Here is a 19,820-nt window from a genome sequence, read left to right on the forward strand (position 1 = left end):
CAGACATTCCCCGAGGGATCCCAGATTGGAGAGGGTGCAGGTTGGGCTGAAGGACACCCCCTCCCCCAGTGCACGAATTTCGTGCACCGGGCCTCTAGTATTGTAATAACTATGTACAGTGTCAGGTGGGTACTTGAAATATCAGAGAGAACACTATGTAAAGTATATGACTGTCCAACCATGATGCTGTACACAAAACCAGGAAGGGGGCAGAGAGATTGCTCCACTTCCATTATGACTTCCTGCATCCTACCTGCCTCGCCTATCATTCCCAGGAACACACTAAGATCAGAAATATGCAAGAGAAATAGAAGGAAGAGTATTTGAAGCTGTCAATGTTAACTGTATATTTTGGGGATGAGCAATAAATCTGTGTTGGCCAAATAAAAATAAATAAAAGGACAAAATATGTAAGAGGGTCAAATCTTTTTCTAATATGTTTTTATTGATTTTAGAGAAAGAGGAAGGGAGAGGGAGAGAAGAGGGAGGGACGGAGGGAGAAACATCCATTGGCTGCCTCTTGTACTGGGGATCAAGCCCACAATCAGAGCATGTGCCCTGACTGGGAATCGAACTGGTGACTTTTTGGTGCATGGGATGACGCTCAACCAACTGAGCCACACTGGCCAGGGCAAGAAGATCAATTCTTTAAAACAGTTTTTAATTAAAGAAGTAATAAATCTTCATTGCAGACCAATTAAAACACATGGTCAAACAAAAAGAAAAACTATTACCTGTTTGGGAACATATCCTTTCAGACCTTTTCTTTGCTCATATATATGCATATATATCGTCATACCCCAAGATATGCCTGATTGGGTTAAAAAATTATACTTTATGAGAAATTCCACTTAATATTGCTATTTTGGCTTCGAAGGCATTTCGAAACATTTGTGAAGACTGGCGTAACTTGGGGCATGTTGCAAGCACTTGAATGCCAAAGAATATGAATCATCTTTGCAGCGATGGTTGACTTAGTAGTCCTGCTCTAGGAATCCTTGTGGTTTGCTGGTTCAGAGCAGTAGTAATCTGGTGCAGGGTGACCCTATGATGCCCTTATGTGTTTGGTAAGTGTACTAATATTTGCCTTATTTCTATTGACTTCTTTTTACTTGATTTTTCCCCTTTGGGGAATGAAAAGGTGAAGATCACGTGTGTTTTGATTGTGAGCATTGCTTTCAATGTAGGTGAGTAATAGCCACAAAAGAGCTTAATGAGAGCAAGAGAAAGGGTTGTAGAATAATGAATAAAGGAAAACTACCCTCATTCAATTAGGTATGGAGTGGTCTCCAGTCCCCTTTCAGTGGTGGATCCAAAGAAGTCACGCTGCAGGAACACCACACCCACCAGCATGCCTGGCACAAGAACTTGCTTGCATGCAGTGATGTTACAAAGAAGCATCAGCCCTGGCCAGTTTGGCTCAGCAGGACATGGGGTCATCCCAGGAACCAAAAGGTCATGGGGTCAATTCCCAGCCAAAGGCATGCACCAAGGGCATGGCCTAAAGTGAGGTGTGGGAGGCAAACCAATCAATGTTTCTCTCCACACCTCCTCCTCTCCCTCCCTTACCCTCTCTCTAAAAAATCAGTGGAAAAAAGGTATCCTCTGGTGAGAATTAAAAACAAAAAAAGCATCAAAGGCTTCAAAAATACTATCACTAGTCTAAATACACCTTGATGATGTAAAAATTAATGGCTCTTACCATTGATGTTACTGGTAGATCAAACTGTAGTCATCAACCAAAGAATAATCTGGATCATCTGCAAAGAGCAGAACACAGAGCAACAGGAAGCCAACATTTTTTTCATAGGATCTTAGCCCTGTCAAATCAAGGTACTTGACTCAAAGATTCTACTGCCCTTTTATAAGAAGGCAACAAAGCCTACAAATGGTAGTCATGACTACAAACCAGAGAATATTCTGGAAATTCCTATTATTATTATTATTTTGCCCTTTTTCATCCATATCTAGCTAGCTGCCCCTACAGTAAAGTCATCTTCAAATATGGACAAAAATAAGTCCCACATTATCATGTAATTATACGACAACAAGAAATAAAATAATGTAAATCCTTATGTTCTTCAAAGGTATAATTTCAGCCATTAATTTTTTCCCCAGTTACTAAATTTTTGCTAAGCTGCTCCATGCAGCAAAAGCTGTCACTCCCCTCATTCCCTTGAACATAATTAGGTATATCTTTCTTTTATTCAAATAATAGATATTTGTTCTGTACCTATTATATACCCAGTACTATGTTAGGTATTGTGAGTGGTACAGGAAAAAGAAAAGTGCCTACCCTCAAGGATCTCCTCATTATCCAAAGAATATAACTAACAAAAAATGCTAAAATGCATTTTCCTCCCAGAGATATGGTAACAGTTCGGGGGAGGGGGCGGGGGAAGGGGACCAGTGACTAGTGAAAAATCCAATTATGGGCAATTCATAAAATATACAATATTAAGTTACATGGTTTTAGAGAGCTATGCCTTCTGTAAATTATATTTCTGTATAATCCAAAGGAAACTCAGCTCTTCCATTCTCATGGTCCAAGATAAAATAATCTCTTAAGTAAGACTGCCTTCTAAGAAGTTCCTTTTGGCACTCCAGGAGCTAAATTCTCTTGGATAGCTATAAAATAGACACCAATTACCAAATTCCACTGTGTGACACATAGCATTATAGTAAGATTCTAATATAGACTCATTGTTTCAGAAGTTTGATTCTAATTATCCCCTTCTTTCCCTTTATTTCACAATTCTAGCTACTCAACCTTAAAGAAACCCTGACAAGCATTTCCAAAGGTCTTTCTTGCTGGCATACCTGGTAAACTCTTAGGAATCGGGAGAGGTCCTCTCCTGTAAGAAATGAAAACCAAAGTCTTTCAGAGAAGTTCTTGTTTTCCTAGTTTTCTACATCACACAACAAGCTTTTTGCCCTCTCCTCAGATCTGGCTTCTGCTTTAGAGGGGCAAGAAAAGTTCTGATGAAGCCAAAGGCCTGCAAGATGCAGACATTCTGCTATGCTGAGGAGCGGGATGCACTGCGGTCAGACACACAGGGCCCTGCCCCCGCAACCAGACTGGCAGGAGGAACGTCTCAACTGTGTGGGCAAGACTTCCTGATCTTGTACACGGGCACCTTCGCGTGGGAAATGGGAAGTACAAACAGCTCCTACCTCACTGTGAGGATGAGAAGAGCTAATTTCTATGAACTGTTTTGAATAATCATGATGATCATGCCATTCCCCCTCGCCCCCACAAAAAAACCACCCCATTGTCTTTTTAAAAACTGTATTGAAAATTCAACAACTTAGACTTCAAAGTGACTGTATATAAAACAAAAGTTCCTCTTCTCTCAGGATGTTTTATGTCGGGGCAGCAAACTTTTCTGTCAAAAGCCAGATGGTAAGTGATTTAGGCTTTGCTGGCTACAGTCACTTCTCCTGCAACTCTAGTCAACTCTAGTGGGAAAGCAGCTATAGACAGAATGTAAACAAACGAGTGTGGTCACGTTATAATACAACTTTATATAGCCTTAGCTGGTGTGGCTCAGGTGGTTGGATGCCATCTCATGCACCAGAGGTCACTGCTTCAATTCAGGGCACATGCCTGGGTTGCAGGCTTGATCCCCAGTAGGGGCTTGGTTGCATGCAGGAGGCAGCTGATCGATGTTTGTCTCTCCCTCTCCCTTCCTCTGTCTCTAAAATCAATAAGCACATATTTTATAAAAACTTTATATACTTAAGGGGGAGAGGGGGAGGTGGAAGAGGGTATAGGGGGATAAATGGTAATGGAAAAAGTAAAAGAAAAAAAACTTTATAGACAAACACAGAAATTTGAATTTCATATAATTTTCATGTCACAAGATAGTAGTCTTTCAATTTTTTTCAACCATAAAATACTCACAGGCACTACCAAAACAGTCAGATCTGATTTGACTCACAGAGGGCCAGAGTTTGCTGACTCCTACTCTCTGCAGGCGATGAGAAAGGTATAGGACTCATGCATGAATAATAAAATTCACATTCGGGCATGATATCGTCCTCCCTGAGCTATGACTAGAGAAATCCATTTCACATTTGCCCTAAAATTGCTATTTCCAAAAATCTAGCAAATGCAATGGTAGCTATGTTTCCATGCTAATGTCTTAGAACACTAATGACAAAAAATGTCTATTAAAAGTATGTTTCTTCATGTGAAAGGAAGCTGGTCATTACCTTGCTAAGTTCATCCCCGTAGCCTTTCCTGATGGGGCTGCATTCTTCTGGGGGCAGTAGTAATTCTCATACATGATGGGTGCTAGAGGCATCAAGAAACAAAACATGAAGAGGCAGGCGTCTTCCACTGTCAACAACATATGACAAGAGAATTGCTGAAATGAAGCCCTACCCCCGCCACACCATTCACCTGGGGGAGTCTGTCCAGTTTTCCGTTGATTCACAAAGTACTCAATGTCCTTCTCGATGCTGCACATCTCTAAACTCTTACGGACTTCTTCATACATCTAACAAAAAGAGATACATCAAGGAAGAGGGATTCCATAAAACTTGTGATGTGGCTTATTAAAACAGAGGCTTTGATATATGGCTGACTCAGTTCCAAATTTTATTTTGGAAAGATTTAAAAAATATATATACTGATGGGGCAAAGTAAACAGATACCAAGTCCCAAGACCAATGCACCACAGGGACACAAAGACAATTACTTGGAGAAAAATTCTTCCATTCCATCCTACAGGTTTTCTTTGTGTTTAATTGTTCTTCTAAAGCAGTGGTTCTCAGCCTTTCTGATGCCGCGGCCCTTTAATACAGTTCCTCATGTTGTGGTGACCCTCAACCATAAAATTATTTTTGTTGCTACTTCATAACTGTAATTTTGCTACTGTTAATGAATTGTAATGTAAATATCTGTGTTTTCCGATGGTCTTAGGCGACCCTGCTAGCGCTTCTCAACCTGTTCTAAAGTGAATGCATCGTCTGAGAGTGGCTATTTCTTAGCAAAGAAGGTTGCGATAACTTGATTCTGGCCCCTCTGAGATCCAGGTTCCTCATGAAGATTACTGTGCGCAAATTGAACTTGAATAATGGCCCAGGAATGCCTTGAAGTAAATCCTAAATCCTGGAGTGACCATTAGCCGGGGCATCAGTCAGCTGCTATTTACAGGGGTCCTCAAACTACGGCCCGCGGGCCACATGCGGCCCGCCGAAGACATTTATCTGGCCCGCCGCGTGTTTTTGCCGCTGCTGCCTGTCCTGCTTAGCAGCCGACTTAGCAGTGTGCATAGGAATTTGTTCATAGTTGTTTTTTTAAACTATAGTCCGGCCCTCCAACGGTCTGAGGGACAGTGAACTGGCCCCCTGTTTAAAAAGTTTGAGGACCACTGTTAGTACTTGGTGCTGTCCTGGAGTGACCCTTGGGACTCTCACATTCATGGTGTAACATCTCTGTCTTCCATAGATTAAACTGTATTTAAGATGTCCTTTCTCTGCCCTCCTGCTCTGAATTTCTTAAAGAAAAAGTCATAGCTGTAAAATAGGCCAAGAGGCAGGCAGTTTAGGTGCTTAACTGGGTCCTTCTATCAACCAGCTGTGTGGCCCTGGATAAGTCACTGAACCTCTCTGCATTTCAATTGAGAGGGTGAACTAATAAATGTCTACAGTTCCTTCCATGCAAATGGATGCCGCTGACTTACCTCATCGCTGGTGACACACTGTTTTGACAGCTGGTTCACGTGTAACCACAATGCGTTCCGAAAGAAGTTTATTCGTTCATATTCTTGAGCTTCAAACACCTACAGAAACATAACCACATGTGAATACATATGCAGAGAAAGGGGCCATTTGTCTAGATTGGCTATGACTTAAGAAACAGTGTCACCCCTCAAGTATGCAAGCTTATTGTTCATTGAGGGTACTCCCCTCACCATCAAGGAAGCTCATAAACTCTTACAGCAAGCAAAGAATGCAGATGGATTGCAATATGGTATTAACACAAACAGAATGGGGTATAATTCTGAAGGTAAGCAGTTATGATGAATCCAGACACCCTGGTTCTAACCTGAATTCCAGCTCACATTTCCAACTGCCTAAGGGGCATCTCCACCAAGGCAGCCTGCCAGAGCCTCAGTTCAAAACTTTGCCCCTCCCCACACACACCCACCCCCTCAATGAATGAATTCCATTGGCAAGATTGGTCAATTGGTCATAACTGTTGATGCTAGTTGATGAGTACATGGGGGTCCTTGCACTTGTCTCCTAAAGTTGTGGTTTTTTAAGTTATTGCCGGAACAGCAGTTGTTTTTTTGTGTGTTTTTTTATGTAAATAACAACTTTTGGAAAATCAAGCTATTCTACAAAGTGGATGCTATTCTATTCAACAATGAATGTAATATATTCACATATTTTAAAAATATTGAATACAACATTTTACAATGTAGAATTTTAAACATATACAAGAGTAGAGAGATAGTATAATGAATTGCCATGTACCAACCACCCAGCTTTGTCAAAAATTTTGACCAACTTTGCTTCAGATTCTGTTAAAGCTCCAGTGTGCTTTTCCCAATCTCTGTCACCCTCCTCCTTCCCCAGACATAACCACTGTCCTAAATTTTATCATTTCCATGCATGTTTTTATAATATGCATTGCTTTACATGTTCTCAAACCTTATAAAATGGCTTTACTCCACACTTTCCCATGAGAGTGTGGAGTTAAGGAAGTAAAGCAAAAAAGAGTGTTTTAGCCCTGGCCAATGTGCTCAGTGGTTAGAGCATCAGCCCACCCACCAAAGGGTCTTGAGTTTGATTCCCGGTCAAGGGCACATACCTGGGTTGCAGGTTTGATCCAGGCCCTGGTCAGGGCAAGTACAGGAGACAACCAATCCATGTGTCCCTCTCACATCGATGTTTCTCTCTCTCTCTCACGCTATCTCTCTTTCTCTCCCGTCCTCTCTTTCACTCTCTCTAAAAACCAATGGAAAAAAAATATCCTCGATGAAGATTAACAAACAAACAACAACAACAAAGAGTGTTTTAGAAGAGGGAGAGTGACCCACAGTATCCGATGGTCAAGACAGGTCAACTAAGATTAGAAACTGCAACGTTTCCTGCATTTTCCTTATCACATACCAAGTGCATGCGAGGCTCTCTAAGTAATTACTTAACCATTAATTGATTCCTCTGTTTCATGCCTGTGCTAACGGAACATTAGAAGCAGGCCACTGGACCTCACACCAAGGGGATCACTGGTTCCTCCGAGAGGGCAGGGGCAGGGAGCAAACCCCAGGAACAGCAGGCTGGGACGGGCAGGGGCCATGAGGATGTGGAGACAGCTCCTTCAAGAAGCCGGGCTGTAAGGAGAGGAGATGGTAGAGATGGGAAGCAATCGCTGCTAAGTTTTAAAGCCAGGAGTGAGCTGAGTTTGCGTAAATGATATGGAAGAAAGCCCCATAAAAGGGAGCTGTGCACAAGGCAGCAGGGACAGGCAGCTGGATGGGATCCTGAGCCCAGGTGGCGGGAGCAGCCACTTCTGGGCTGTATCAGGAGAAAAGAGGGGAAGGGGTGTGTGTGGGTCAGCAGTTTTCAAGTTTGAATTGGCATCGGAATCATCGGCAGGGCTTCTTAACACAGGTGACTGGGCCCACTTCCAGAGTTTCTGAGTCAGGAGGTCTGGAGTTGGTCTAACATTCCCTGGTGATGCTAATGCTACAGGTCTTGGCACCTCACTTTGAGAACCACTGGTAGGAAAATGTGTAGAGAAGGTAACTGAAAATTGAGGAAGTTTGTGGGTCATGTCTGATTTTCTCTTGTGAACACAATGTGCTGAAAAGGAAGTGGGGGCAATGGTGAAATAAAAGAAGAAAGGAGGCTAAAACATTCTGAAGCCTGCTCACCTGCTGTCTGCATTTTCCTTATCACTTACCAAGTGCACGCGAGGGTCTCTAAGTAATTAATTAACCATTAATTGCTTCATCTATTTCATGCCTGTGCTAACGGAACATAGAAGGCCTTGAACAGGGTTGGACAGAGTAGGGAAGAGAGAAAAAAATGAGGTTTAGGGGAAAACATGCCAGTTCCTTCCATCCTCCACTTAATCTTCTGATTTCCAATCTGCCCTCGAGCAATTCTACCAGAATTGGTAGATATAATAAGCGGATGGCACATTTCTACAAAAGTAGACTCTCCGAGTTCTGGAAGCAAGACCCGCCCCCTTCCTGAGCAGCGTCCGGCTGGGCTACCTCGCAGGCCCTGATGTGCTCGCTCTGCCACTCCTCTCGGACCTTGTCCAGCGTGTTGATGTGCAGCATATACGCCTTGTCTGCAAGGAAGGTGAGGGGCTTGGGTTCAGAAAAGGGCAGGGCAGCTCGCAGACCCACCCATCGGGCTCATCCCAGATGGCAAATGAAACTCGCAGTGAGCGCACCAGGCTCCATGAGCTCTGAACACTGGAAGGCCATAATCACATCGCTCACCCTCATAACAGCTTTGTGAAATAAGCACCGAACCAAGCAATTAGCAAGAAATGGCCCAAGGAAGGAGAAGTGAGAGCAGCGGGGGAACCTCTGTCAGGGTTTTCTTTGTCTAATTCCACCTCAATCGTTTCCACCCCTTTTCATTTTCAGGAAATGCATCCAATGAGAGATGCAGAGAACTACCTTGAGCCCAAAAGGGCACTGAGTTACTTTAGTTTTGGGTTTAGAGACTTCCTAAGTGACCGTGGTCATGAGAGGTTTGTTTCCTGCAGGACACGCTGAAGATTAAAAGCTTGGAACTTAGCCAAAACCGGTTTGGCTCAGTGGATAGAGCGTCGGTCTGCGGACTGGGGGGTCCCAGGTTCGATTCCGGTCAAGGGCATGTACATTGGTTGCGGGCACATCCCCGGTAGGGGGTGTGCAGGAGGCAGCTGGTCGATGTTTCTCTCTCATCGATGTTTCTAGCTCTCTATCCCTCTCCCTTCCTCTCTGTAAAAAATCAATAAAATATATGTTTAAAAAAATAAAAAATAAATAAATAAATAAAAGCTTGGAACTTAGATTTCAATGATGACGAGGCTTCCAGACGTGGCTGTTTCTTTCATAGCAGGTACGAGTTAATCAGGGCTGAAATGGGCTTTTTAAATAGATGTTCCAGGAAAAAATCAGAGTGAGCCCAGATCACAAAGCAGCTGCCACATGCCCCTACCATCTCCATCCTATGACATGTACAGCAACCAGACTGAGCAAGCCTTGGCCAGAAACTGCTGGCTATTCACTTCCTCAGTTTCACTACCCTTTCTTCCCTTCCTTTCCCCCTTCCTGTTTCTCCCTTCTGAAAGCCCATTGTATAGCCATATGTTCTTCATTGTTAGGTATACCAGACCACCTTTCTCGGACAGATTTAGGATAAGGTAAACCCTACCACAATCCTCCCCCATCCCGGGAGCCACCCTCACCGGAGTCTTCTGCGGCTGTCTTCGCGGTTGCCAGTTTCACAAAAAGCTGGGAGGACAAAAAACAAACGAACAAGGGATCAGGAATGCTGGGCCAGGATTCTGTAGGCAAAACAGATCTAAAAGCAATGGCTGCAAAGAGACAAGTGATAGTACACATCTTACCCAGGGTTCTCTCATGAGCAAATCATTCAACTTGCCCTCTAATCGTTCGCCGTTGCCAAATACCCATCCATCAAGCATCTTGCCCTACGTCTTCCTAAAGCCATACTCCTGCCCTCTGGTTACTGACAATCTTATATCCAGATTTTATAAAATTAAATTTATAATTCACCCAAGCAGGAGGCAGCCTGGCTACAAAGAATACATGAGTTGAGCTTTGAAGAAAGATGAAAAAAAAAAATCAAAACTCCCTCCCCCACTTATCACCCCATTCCCTCCCCATGGCCTCCTTTCTCTAGCTCTTCCAAAATCCCAAAAATGTGAAGGGTTTTTCTGGCTCAGATGATCCTAATTAGCCTAAAGCAGTGGTCGGCAAGCTCATTAGTCAACAGAGCCAAATATCAACAGTACAACGATTGAAATTTCTTTTGAGAGCCAAATTTTTTAAACTTAAACTTCTTCTAACGCCACTTCTTCAAAATAGACTCGCCCAGGCCGTGGTATTTTGTGGAAGAGCCACACTCAAGGGGCCAAAGAGCCGCATGTGGCTCGTGAGCCGCAGTTTGCCGACCACTGGCCTAAAGGAAGATATTGCCAGAAGTTTGAGGAGCAGGTCCATTTTTAATTAAGATCATTAATTGGCTTTAGCTTGAGATAATAAATCTCAGCTTTTTCAAGTGGTCAGCCCTCCCAGGTACCTTTTCTTGTTGCTTCGGGTTTACCAGGTTGGCACTTCGGTGGACAGCCTGCTCTGCGTCATCTTTGTCTCGGCATTTCTGCTCATAGTTCTTCTTTGCCTTCGTTGTTATGAGCCAAAAGAGGACCAAAATAGGTGAGCAGAACATAACCCTGAAAAGCAGCCATCCTAGCCTGCCAAGCCCAGGGAATACAAGGTTCCCTGAACAGGGCTGTGATCACCACTAGAACGTGGCCGCTCAGAAGGCAGATGCTCTTTCTTGTCTATTGCTGAAACATCTCTCTAGCCCTTTTCCAAATTATGTATGTAGTGGCAGCCTGAGCAAGGAAAGAAAAACTCTTATGTGGCAAACAAAGTGCATGAGTGTTAAAAACTGACCAGAGCAAAAGATGGCATTTCAGATGGGAAAAATAAAAAGACCTATGTAACTATAAGATATGGAACCCATCCCGGCCGGTGTGGCTCAGTGATTGAGCATCAACCCATGAAGCAGAAGGTCACAGTTCGATTCCCGGTCAGAGCACATGCCTGGGTTGTGGGTTCGATCCCCAGTAGGAGACGTGCAGGAGGCAGCCGATTGATGATTCTCTCTCATCATTGATGTTTCTATCTCTCTCTCCCTTCCTCTCTGAATCAATAAAAATATATTTTAAAAAAATAAATAAATATCAATAAAGACATATCTTCAGGTGAGGCTTTAAAAAAGATTTTGGAAAAAAAAGAAATCAAGATTCAGAATAGTCACAGGGGAGGAAGCTCAAATCCAACAAGATAAATGGGATCATATCTATATATATAAAAGGCTAAGCAACCATCCCACTGTCCAACCAGCTGATAGGTATGATGCGCACTGACCACCAGGGGGCAGACGCTCAACACAGGAGCTGCTGAGCTGCGGTGGCTTGGCAGTGGCCGTTCTCGGTGACGCACCAGAAACCAGAGAGTAGGGAGCCTGATTCCAGGGTGCATCACCTGAGAACTGCCCTCTCGCAATCCAGGATCCCTCGGGAGATGTCAGAGAGCCAGTTTCAGACCTATCCCCGCAGGCCAGGCTAAGGGAACCCACCTGCCGGAGGGACCCCGCTCACTCCGCAGACAACCTTCAAGCCATGGCGCCAGCCCCAGGTGCTGCTGGCCAGGGAGGGACCATGGGAAGTTGGATCCAGGGATGTCCAGCCTGTCTCTTCCAGTCCTGCCCCGCTGGCCCCCTTCTAATTAATTTCCTTTCAATGTGCACGAATCCACACACCGGGGCACTAGTAGTATATATAATTTTGTGTCTTGGCCTAAAATATTTAAATTAGCTTACTATATTTTCCCAGGTTACTAGAAAGATAATATTGTGTTCCTACTATCTAGTTTCATCCTCAATTTTTCCAAGGCTTTAAAAAGAAGAAAAGTGAAATCACTAAAAGAGTCATTGCATTAACAAATAACATTATTGAAATGTTATTTGAATGGGACTATGCTCATACACAGCACAGGATTTCAGGAAAAGGCAATAAAATGAAACTCACATCCATGGTTTTCTTGAATTGTACACTCCTTTGTTTGTGGATAGCATCCATTATAAGCTCTGTCTGTGAAGAGAACACAAGCACTATTAATAAAAACAGAAATTATTGTTAATACCATCTTATCTTGAGGGATGTGTTCAAGATGGATTATCTCATTGAGTCCTCACACAACCCACAAGGTAGATATACTATTTATTATTTCACAAGTCAGGAAACTGCAGCAAAAAGGTTGAACAAGTTGCCCAAGGTCCTATGGCTGATTAATGGAGGGGGTCCATCTTTGAACTTGGGCAGCCACCATTGAGAAACATTGATCACCTTAGAACAGTCTCTTCAGCAACTCTGAGATCAAGAAACTTTGGTGTCAAAAAGGACTTTTTAAACTTTTGTTAAAGTGCCATTTATATTTTAAAAGGGGTCTTTTTTCTGTAAGCTTATATTGGCACAGTTAAATTAGAGACATAAACATTCACTTCTGTGGCATTCATCAATGACACACCCTTACCCAGCAAGGAGCCTGGACAGGATGAAGGGGAGAAATGTTTGTGGGACAGCTAAAAGAAGCTGTTCTCCCACTCTTTTTTTTTTTAATATATATTTTTATTGGTTTCAGAGAGGGAGATAGAAACATTGATGAGAGAGAATCATCGATCGGCTGCCTCTTGCATGCCCCCAACTGGGGATTGAGTCAGCAACCAGGGCATGTGCCCTGATCAGGAATCGAACCATGGCCTCCTGGTTCATAGGTCGATGCTCGACCACTGAGCTACAACAATCAGGCTGTTGTCCTACTCTTCACTCCATCTTATCCAGGAAAGGTAAACTACTCTGTTGCATTCACTTGGGAGCAATTTCTTTATTGTGGCTGTGACATTAATACATTTATTAGTCAGAGTAATGCAGCTAATAATAAAAATGTACCTCAGACATGAGTCCCTCCAATTTATCAAGCATTATGTGATAAGCAGTTTTCATGCATCACAACAACCTAATATTCTTATTCCCATTTTCTTGACAGTAAATTGAGGTGGATTAATTTTCCAAAGGTTAACACTCAGCAAGTAGAGTTGAGATTTGAGCCCAGAAACCTGACTCTTGTGCCCTTGTTCCTAATCATGACCCTAAACTACCGTCATCCCTATGGTAGCTCTATAAAAGCAATTGGGAAGATAGAAGATCAAGAGATGCAATCATTCAAAATGAGCTATGACATTGCTCTTGTGCGAGATGATATAATGCAAAATAATATTGAAAATTAAACTTGAATGTGGTTTCTTTCCTGCAATATTAAGTTGTTCTCTGTTACCATAACACACAAATACAGATTTTCAAGATATCTGGAGAGAATATCTCACTTCAAATATGAGCTTTGTAGAATACATGAACTTCCCTTGGGGGGACCCCAAGAGGCCCTCAGAGAACTGAGGCATCATCTTCTCTGAAAGGAAGGGACCAGAAGTAGCTATGCACCTGCTAATGGTGAAGATACAATAGACAGAGAGAACAGACAGGGCTCCAACATGATCCCCGCATGGAGGACTTGTGGGCAGATCCTTACCATTGCAGGCATGGAGCTGTGTGGTTCACATTAGCCCCTATGTGTATTTGCCAAGAGGAGGAGCTGGGTTTATTTATTTGATAACGGTTCCTGGTTTTCCCTGGCTCCATGGAGCAGATCAATTAGCAATGTTGGTCTATTCCATGATCCTTTCTAGTCCGAATATACACACTGCCATTCTTCCAGTTTGGAAGCTGCGACTATTTTATAGTTTATGGCCCAAGCCAGGCCTCCTTATGCCAAAGTTCTATATAACACCTGCTTCAAGCACCTCTCAGGTGGCTACAAAGTTCTATGAGCCAAACCTTTTCACTTCATATCATTCCTCCCTCTGCCTTCAAGGATTCCTGGCATTTGTACATCAGTAGGATCCTAGAGAGCACAATCTACTCTCTCACCTGACAGGTGTAACCCTGGGTCCCAGAGCTCACACCATTGGTGACCTTTGCTCAAGGCTACTCGGTGACACCAAGTCCTGCTCTGTCTGCTGTACCACCTTGATTTAAGTGTCCTCATGTCCATGGTTCACTTAAAGGGTGACCCCACTCATGGTGGCCCCTGTAAGACAAGGGTTCTCTTTCAGGTCTCCTTGGGGAAGCGCTCCTTTGAGGACTCAGACTTTCTGCTCAGGCCAAATGTAATAACACAAAGTAGTACGAAAACACAATCATCCCTGGTATAGGGTGGGGAGAAGTAAGCGGGAGGGGAAAAGGAAGAGAGATTTATAAATGGCCCAAATGACCCTGGCCATTTTTGGAAATAACTACTTAGTGATCTGTTTGTCTGTCTACCCCACTCAGACTGTATTCTGAAAACTGGAAGCATCACTCTCTGTAACCAAGGAGGTCCTTTTCCTTGGAGACTGCTCTCTAAATAGGCAGGACAAAACTCTGCCATAGTCATTCCCATCTCAGCTGATATGGTAAAATGATGTGGGTACCAGGGGAGAGAGTAGCTGACCATGTGCTGCCTGTCAGGCTTAGGACCTTCTGGGCTGGGCAAGGAACCTCAGTACCCTAAAACATCCAGACTCCTGAGAATCGCTCCTAAGACCCCACCTTACCTGCCAACCACCAGGGGTGAGAGCCTCATCTCTTACCACCCTCACCTATATTGCCTTTCACTCTGCTGGTTTTAGATTCAAGGTCACTTCCTCAGGAGGCCTCCCAAGCCCCATACATTAGGTGAGGTGTTCCCTCTGTACGTTCAGGTGGCCTTGATCCACCCCCTACCATTTAAGGTTCATCACACTTTACCATGATTACTATGCTACCTCAGTCTCTCTGGCCATGCTCACCACTCAGTGAGGGAACGGTGACCACGCCCATAGTGTTCACCACCCTCGGACAGTTGTATAAGTAAGTACACCATAGACTTCTGGCCATTCTACATGCACCTCCCTGCCCCAGTTTAACAAAAGAACCCAACTGATGGCTTTCCTTGATAAGTGGAAATGGCTTCATTTCCAAGAAGTGAAAAACCAAAGTGTGCAGGGCTTGAACAGTAGAAATGAGAAGTTAGCAATGGCATTTTTTTCCCCCAAAGTTTGAAATTTTTTTAAAAGTATTTATATACGGAAGTTAGTACAACCCAGAGTTCATTGTGATACACGTATACACAAATGTATTAATCATCTTGGGACTTCTCCCAGAAAGCTGGGAAGGAGGCATAGTCCTGATGTAGAGAGCACACTAGGGTGTATAAGGAACTTGGATGACAATGGTAGGCTGAACGCCGGCTGCTCTGTTGCCTAACAGATTTCAGAATGTGGGCTTCTAGCTCTGAGAATTTTCTCAGTGACTTGTTAGGAGGGGAAGTTTCGGAAGCCTTGCAAAATTAACAAAACTTTCTCCGAAATGACTAGGGCTACCCAGGGCACCTGAAAGATGGGAAAGAATGACCCTCCTCTCCTCTTAGTGGAAATCATGTGTGCATGGACCTTGGTTGTCTAAGGCAGTGGTCGGCAAACTCATTAGTCAACAGAACCCAATATCAATAGTACAACGATTGAAATTTCTTTTGAGAGCCGAAAACCGACTTCTGCGCATGGGCCACGAGGTTTCAATCTCACTGTACATGCGCGCCCACACGTGATATTTTGTGGAAGAGCCACACTCAAGGGGCCAAAGAGTCACATGTGGCTCGCGAGCCGCGGTTTGCCGACCACTGGTCTAAGGCATTTTGCTTCTTAACGTTTACAATTCCTCCAGAGAGGTGGGCAGGACTGGTAATATCAGCCAAAAAAAGTTTGCCCATCCAATAGTGGGTATAATATACATATTATTTCTGCTCTGAAAAATACTTTGGGCCAGAGAGACCCCTGAAACCTGGTACCTGAAGCTTGCATTTGTGTGGAAGTGCTTAATATGGTATTCCTTAAATGATAGTTTCCAGCCTTCCTGCCTAGTAAAAGGCACAGCTGTAAGAGCTTCTCACAAAATGACAATAGAGGCAAAGCAATGTTTTAGGAATTAAACAGAAGGGAGGGTCAGGCTCAATCCCAGTGGGGGGTGTGCAGGAAACAGCCGATCACTGTTACACTCTCACATAGATCTCTCTCTCTCTCTCTCTCTCTCTCTCTCTCTCTCTCTCTCTCTCTCAATCTCTCTCCCCCCCCCCTTCCTCGCTCTCTAAAAATCAGGTTTAAAAACCTTTAAAAAAATAGAAAGGAGTCAGAATAGTGGCTGGTCTAGTATAAGTAACACTTGATCTTTATAACTTCCCAAATATTTGCCAGTTTTATTAACTTGCTCACTCCCGTCTCCTTATGTGTAGTTGGCCAGAGTAAATCTTAATGAAAAAGAGCTTATGACATCTGCTTTGAAGACAAGAAGAACTCAGATTCCCCAGGGCCTCAGTTACCCAACTTGTAAAACAGGAAGTTTGGACTACATTCTGGTCTCCAAGGAGTGAGTCTCTTCTACCTCTTACCCTCCTTTTATTGCCTTGTCCAGGAAGAGGAGTGTGGTCTAGAAGCCCTCCAACTTGGCTATGCTAGATTCTACTGAAGAAAGAGGGGGTTCCCCTTTCCAGTCAGAATTTAAATAGTGGCAGCAGATATGAGAAGAAGAGGAAAGCAGGCTGGACCCCCAAATCTAGCAAAAAGAAGTGGCCTGGGGGGGGGGGGAGGTAAGTGGGCACAGAACCATGAGTCTCCACATAGTTTGCCAATAAATAATCCCATAGGTTAAAAGAAGAGCATGGTTACACGAGCGTGGGAGCCGAGCCAAGGAGTTGAATGAACAAGCAAGCCTGGAGTATTCTGCCATAAGAAAGGCAACATCTTAACACATATGCAAGCCCGACCTTTTTCCGTTGTAGCTTTTGCTTTTCCCTGAATTCTTCTAGCTTCCTGGCCTCTTCTCTTAGAGTCTGTGCAAGCTGAATGTGACATTGTGCCACATTGTCAACTTCTGCAAAAGAATTTTAAAAAATAATAAACAAGGTAGACATATAATATGCAAAACTGTAAACACTTAAAAATTATATACAAAATACTGAAGCAAGTGGCTAAATTAACTGACTATACTTGGTCACCAACATTTATTGAGACCATCCATGTGCCCAGCATTGCCCTGACCACCAAGATCAAGGCTGGCAGGTCTTTAGCCTTTTACCACTAGCTGTTACTAACCTACTGTATGTCCAGGACCAGGGAGAAGTTCATGGAGCTTACGTGCTAAGAGACATTCCTAAACCCACTATAACTTCAAATACCATCCTTAGTTTTCAGTAGGTGAGCTCTAAGGATCTCTAACATCTCATGTGCCTGAGCATTTTTAAGAAAGTCATACACGAAAATTTTGGCTACCAAGAGTTATCTTTGGAGAGAAAGGTTATTGTTGATTTTTCCCCCTTGGTTTCTACGTAAAACCTTTGCAATAAGCATGGCTTACCTCTACAATAGAAAAATTAAAATGTTAATCTTACTTGTTCTATGAAAACAAATTGAAGTATGGCACGTAAGCTAGAAAGACTAAGAGATCTGATCTAAATTTTTTTTTTAAATTTGTGTGTGTCAAGATAACTTGAACAAGGTTAAAAGATACATGACAAAAAAAAGGTATTTGCAATTTGTATAACAAAAAGTAAATAACTATATTAAAAGTATTCACAAAACAAAAGAAATATATATATTCCAGTATAAAAAGTTGGTTAAAGAACTTGAAATATAAAAAAAGATCAGCTCAATGGCCTATAAAGATTAGAAAATATATTCAGCCTTAACACAAAAATGCAAAATTTTAAAACATTGAAATAGCCCTGGCCAGTGTGGCTCAGTTGGTTGGAGCATCATACTGTGCACCGAAGGGTTACAGGTTCAATCCCTGATTAGGGCACATGCAGGAGGCAATCGATCGATGTTTCTCTCTCTCTCTCTCTCTCTCTCTCTCTCTCTCTCTCCCTCTTTCCCCCTCTTCCTCTCTTTCTGTCTCCCTCTCTCCCTCTTCCTTTCTCTCTCTCTCCCAAATCAATAAAAACATATCCTCAGGTGAGGATTAAAAATAATAATAAATTAAATAAAACATAGAAACATAATTTTTGAGTTTGCCAAAATTTTTAAGCATTAAAATTTGCGGTATTGGAGAACCTGGGGGAAAACAGCACTGCTGGAGGGGGAAAAAATCAATATAACCTTTCTGGAAGAAATTTGAAATTTTGTAGGATCAAAAAAATTTTAACGTAAAAGAATGAGGCAGATCCACATGAACTGAAATGGAAAGATGTCTATGCTATACTATCAACTGAAAAACTTAATTATAGAGAGTATGCATAGTATAATCTCATGTATGTCTGTACATGTGTGTATGTCTGCAATTAGAGAGAGGGAGAGAGAGACTGAGAGCTGTAAATGCATAGACAAAGGTCTGGAAAGATATATACCAAACTGCTAGTATGATTAAAAATGGATATTTTTCATTTAAAAAAGCAATTTAGAAACATATGTGCCACCCCATAGATTTTGGTAAAGTTCCTTTTTTTAAAAAATATATTTTTATTGATTTCAGAGAGGAAGGGAGAGGAAGAGAGAAAAACATCAATGAGAGAGAATCATTGATTGGCTGCCTCCTGCATGCCCCCTACTGGGGGGCGGGGGGAGAGATAGAGCCCGCAAACCGGGCATGTGCCCTTGGCCGGAATCAAACCTGGGACCCTTCAATCCTCAGGCCGATGCTCTATCCACTGAGCCAAACCAGCTCCACCCCATATATATTGATGCATTGCCATGGTGTGATCCTATTTATTTATATGAATAGATACAAATATAACTGTGTGTATGGCATAAAAAGGTTGGAGGCATATTCTCCTGTAACTGCTTAGTACTAAGAACTGAATAAAAAAAAAAAAAGAACTGAATACTCGGGTGTTCGCTATCTTGTTCACAGTTAGTTGTCTTGTTTGAATGTTTAATATAAATATATATTTTTAATAATAAAATGAAGCTACTTGTTGGGAAAAAAGAAAACAAGTACAATAACAGCAAATAAATATGCTTAGGAGACCCAGCCTATGCTGCAGTCCCCCTGGGCTAACCATGGTTGGCCTTGAGGGCATGCAAGAAACATGAAGACACTGTCCACATCTTGAGAAATGCATTCATTGATGAGTTAAAGAGGGAAGAGGACACCTATGGAAAAGTTAAGATGAATATTTTTTTGGTTAACCTTACCAAGCTCTAGAACCACTCAACTGGCTACAGAAACACTTTGGGCACATGTACATACCGTGCCTTGGTTAAACTCCTCAGTTTGGAAGCACCGAGTATTCTGAAGAACAGAAAGCCTCGAAATGAGCTTCTGAGTAACGGGCCTGGGGAATATTCGAACTGGACAGGACCCCTTGACGACCAAATGCCAGGGCCTCAACCTGGACTTCAAGTGTGAGAACCACTTCTGTAAGCAAGTCAAATGCGCAGCCCGACAGGCAGGTGTGGAAGGTTCTCCAGCTCATGTCAACTCTGCAGAGCTATTTCTCACCTTAGGAGTTGCTTTCATTTTTGCCACCCAATGTGAGATTCCTGTTCAAATGAAAACCCACCTTTGATGACAGACAGAGCTTGCCAAGGACAGTAAATAGGTTTTTAAAGCATCACTTACGCTGCTTGAAGACTTCAAGGGCCCGCTTCAGGGTGCTAAAAAACAAGTACATATATCATTTCAAGTTCTGGAAACTGGCTGTACAACCTCCTTTAATGCCACTGCCTGTACCTCTCTGCCCACAGTTCTAGACTCATCTTAGCCCCCAAGCTTAAGCGGACAGCAAAAGATCAAGACTTCAGGGGGGTGGAACCTAACTTTGGGGGTGGCAGCCTGGCAATGTCATCTCCTCTTCTCCCTGCTGTTCTTCATTACTGTGCAACAAGGAAATAGTTTACCAACCTTTTTCTTCTTTGTTAATCCTCACCTGAGAATATTTTTCCCCATTGATTTTTAGAGAGAGTGGAAGGGAGAGAGAAAGAGA

At 42.9% G+C, this 19,820-nt stretch overlaps 1 protein-coding gene across 4 annotated transcripts in view; it reads right to left on the minus strand.

Annotated features, from left to right (window-relative positions):
* The window catches only part of PSTPIP2 (proline-serine-threonine phosphatase interacting protein 2), a 72,421-nt gene that overhangs the window by 4,953 nt on the left and 47,648 nt on the right, over positions 1–19,820 (minus strand). For all 4 annotated transcript variants that reach the window (XM_079785096.1, XM_079785095.1, XM_079785094.1 and 1 more), the window contains 11 exons: positions 19,457–19,491; positions 16,665–16,771; positions 11,801–11,863; positions 10,285–10,383; positions 9,428–9,473; positions 8,235–8,314; positions 5,691–5,789; positions 4,406–4,502; positions 4,216–4,297; positions 2,821–2,855; positions 1,703–1,760 (listed from right to left, as the gene is read on the minus strand). In XM_079785096.1, coding sequence (XP_079641222.1) covers positions 1,711–1,760; positions 2,821–2,855; positions 4,216–4,297; positions 4,406–4,502; positions 5,691–5,789; positions 8,235–8,314; positions 9,428–9,473; positions 10,285–10,383; positions 11,801–11,863; positions 16,665–16,771; positions 19,457–19,491 — 793 coding nt within the window. In that variant the 3' untranslated portion in view covers positions 1,703–1,710. The remainder of the gene's footprint in view (positions 1–1,702; positions 1,761–2,820; positions 2,856–4,215; positions 4,298–4,405; positions 4,503–5,690; positions 5,790–8,234; positions 8,315–9,427; positions 9,474–10,284; positions 10,384–11,800; positions 11,864–16,664; positions 16,772–19,456; positions 19,492–19,820) is intronic.

This window comes from Cnephaeus nilssonii (genome assembly GCF_951640355.1).
Source record: "Cnephaeus nilssonii genome assembly, chromosome: 11".
In the NCBI taxonomy this organism is placed as follows: domain Eukaryota; kingdom Metazoa; phylum Chordata; class Mammalia; order Chiroptera; family Vespertilionidae; genus Cnephaeus; species Cnephaeus nilssonii.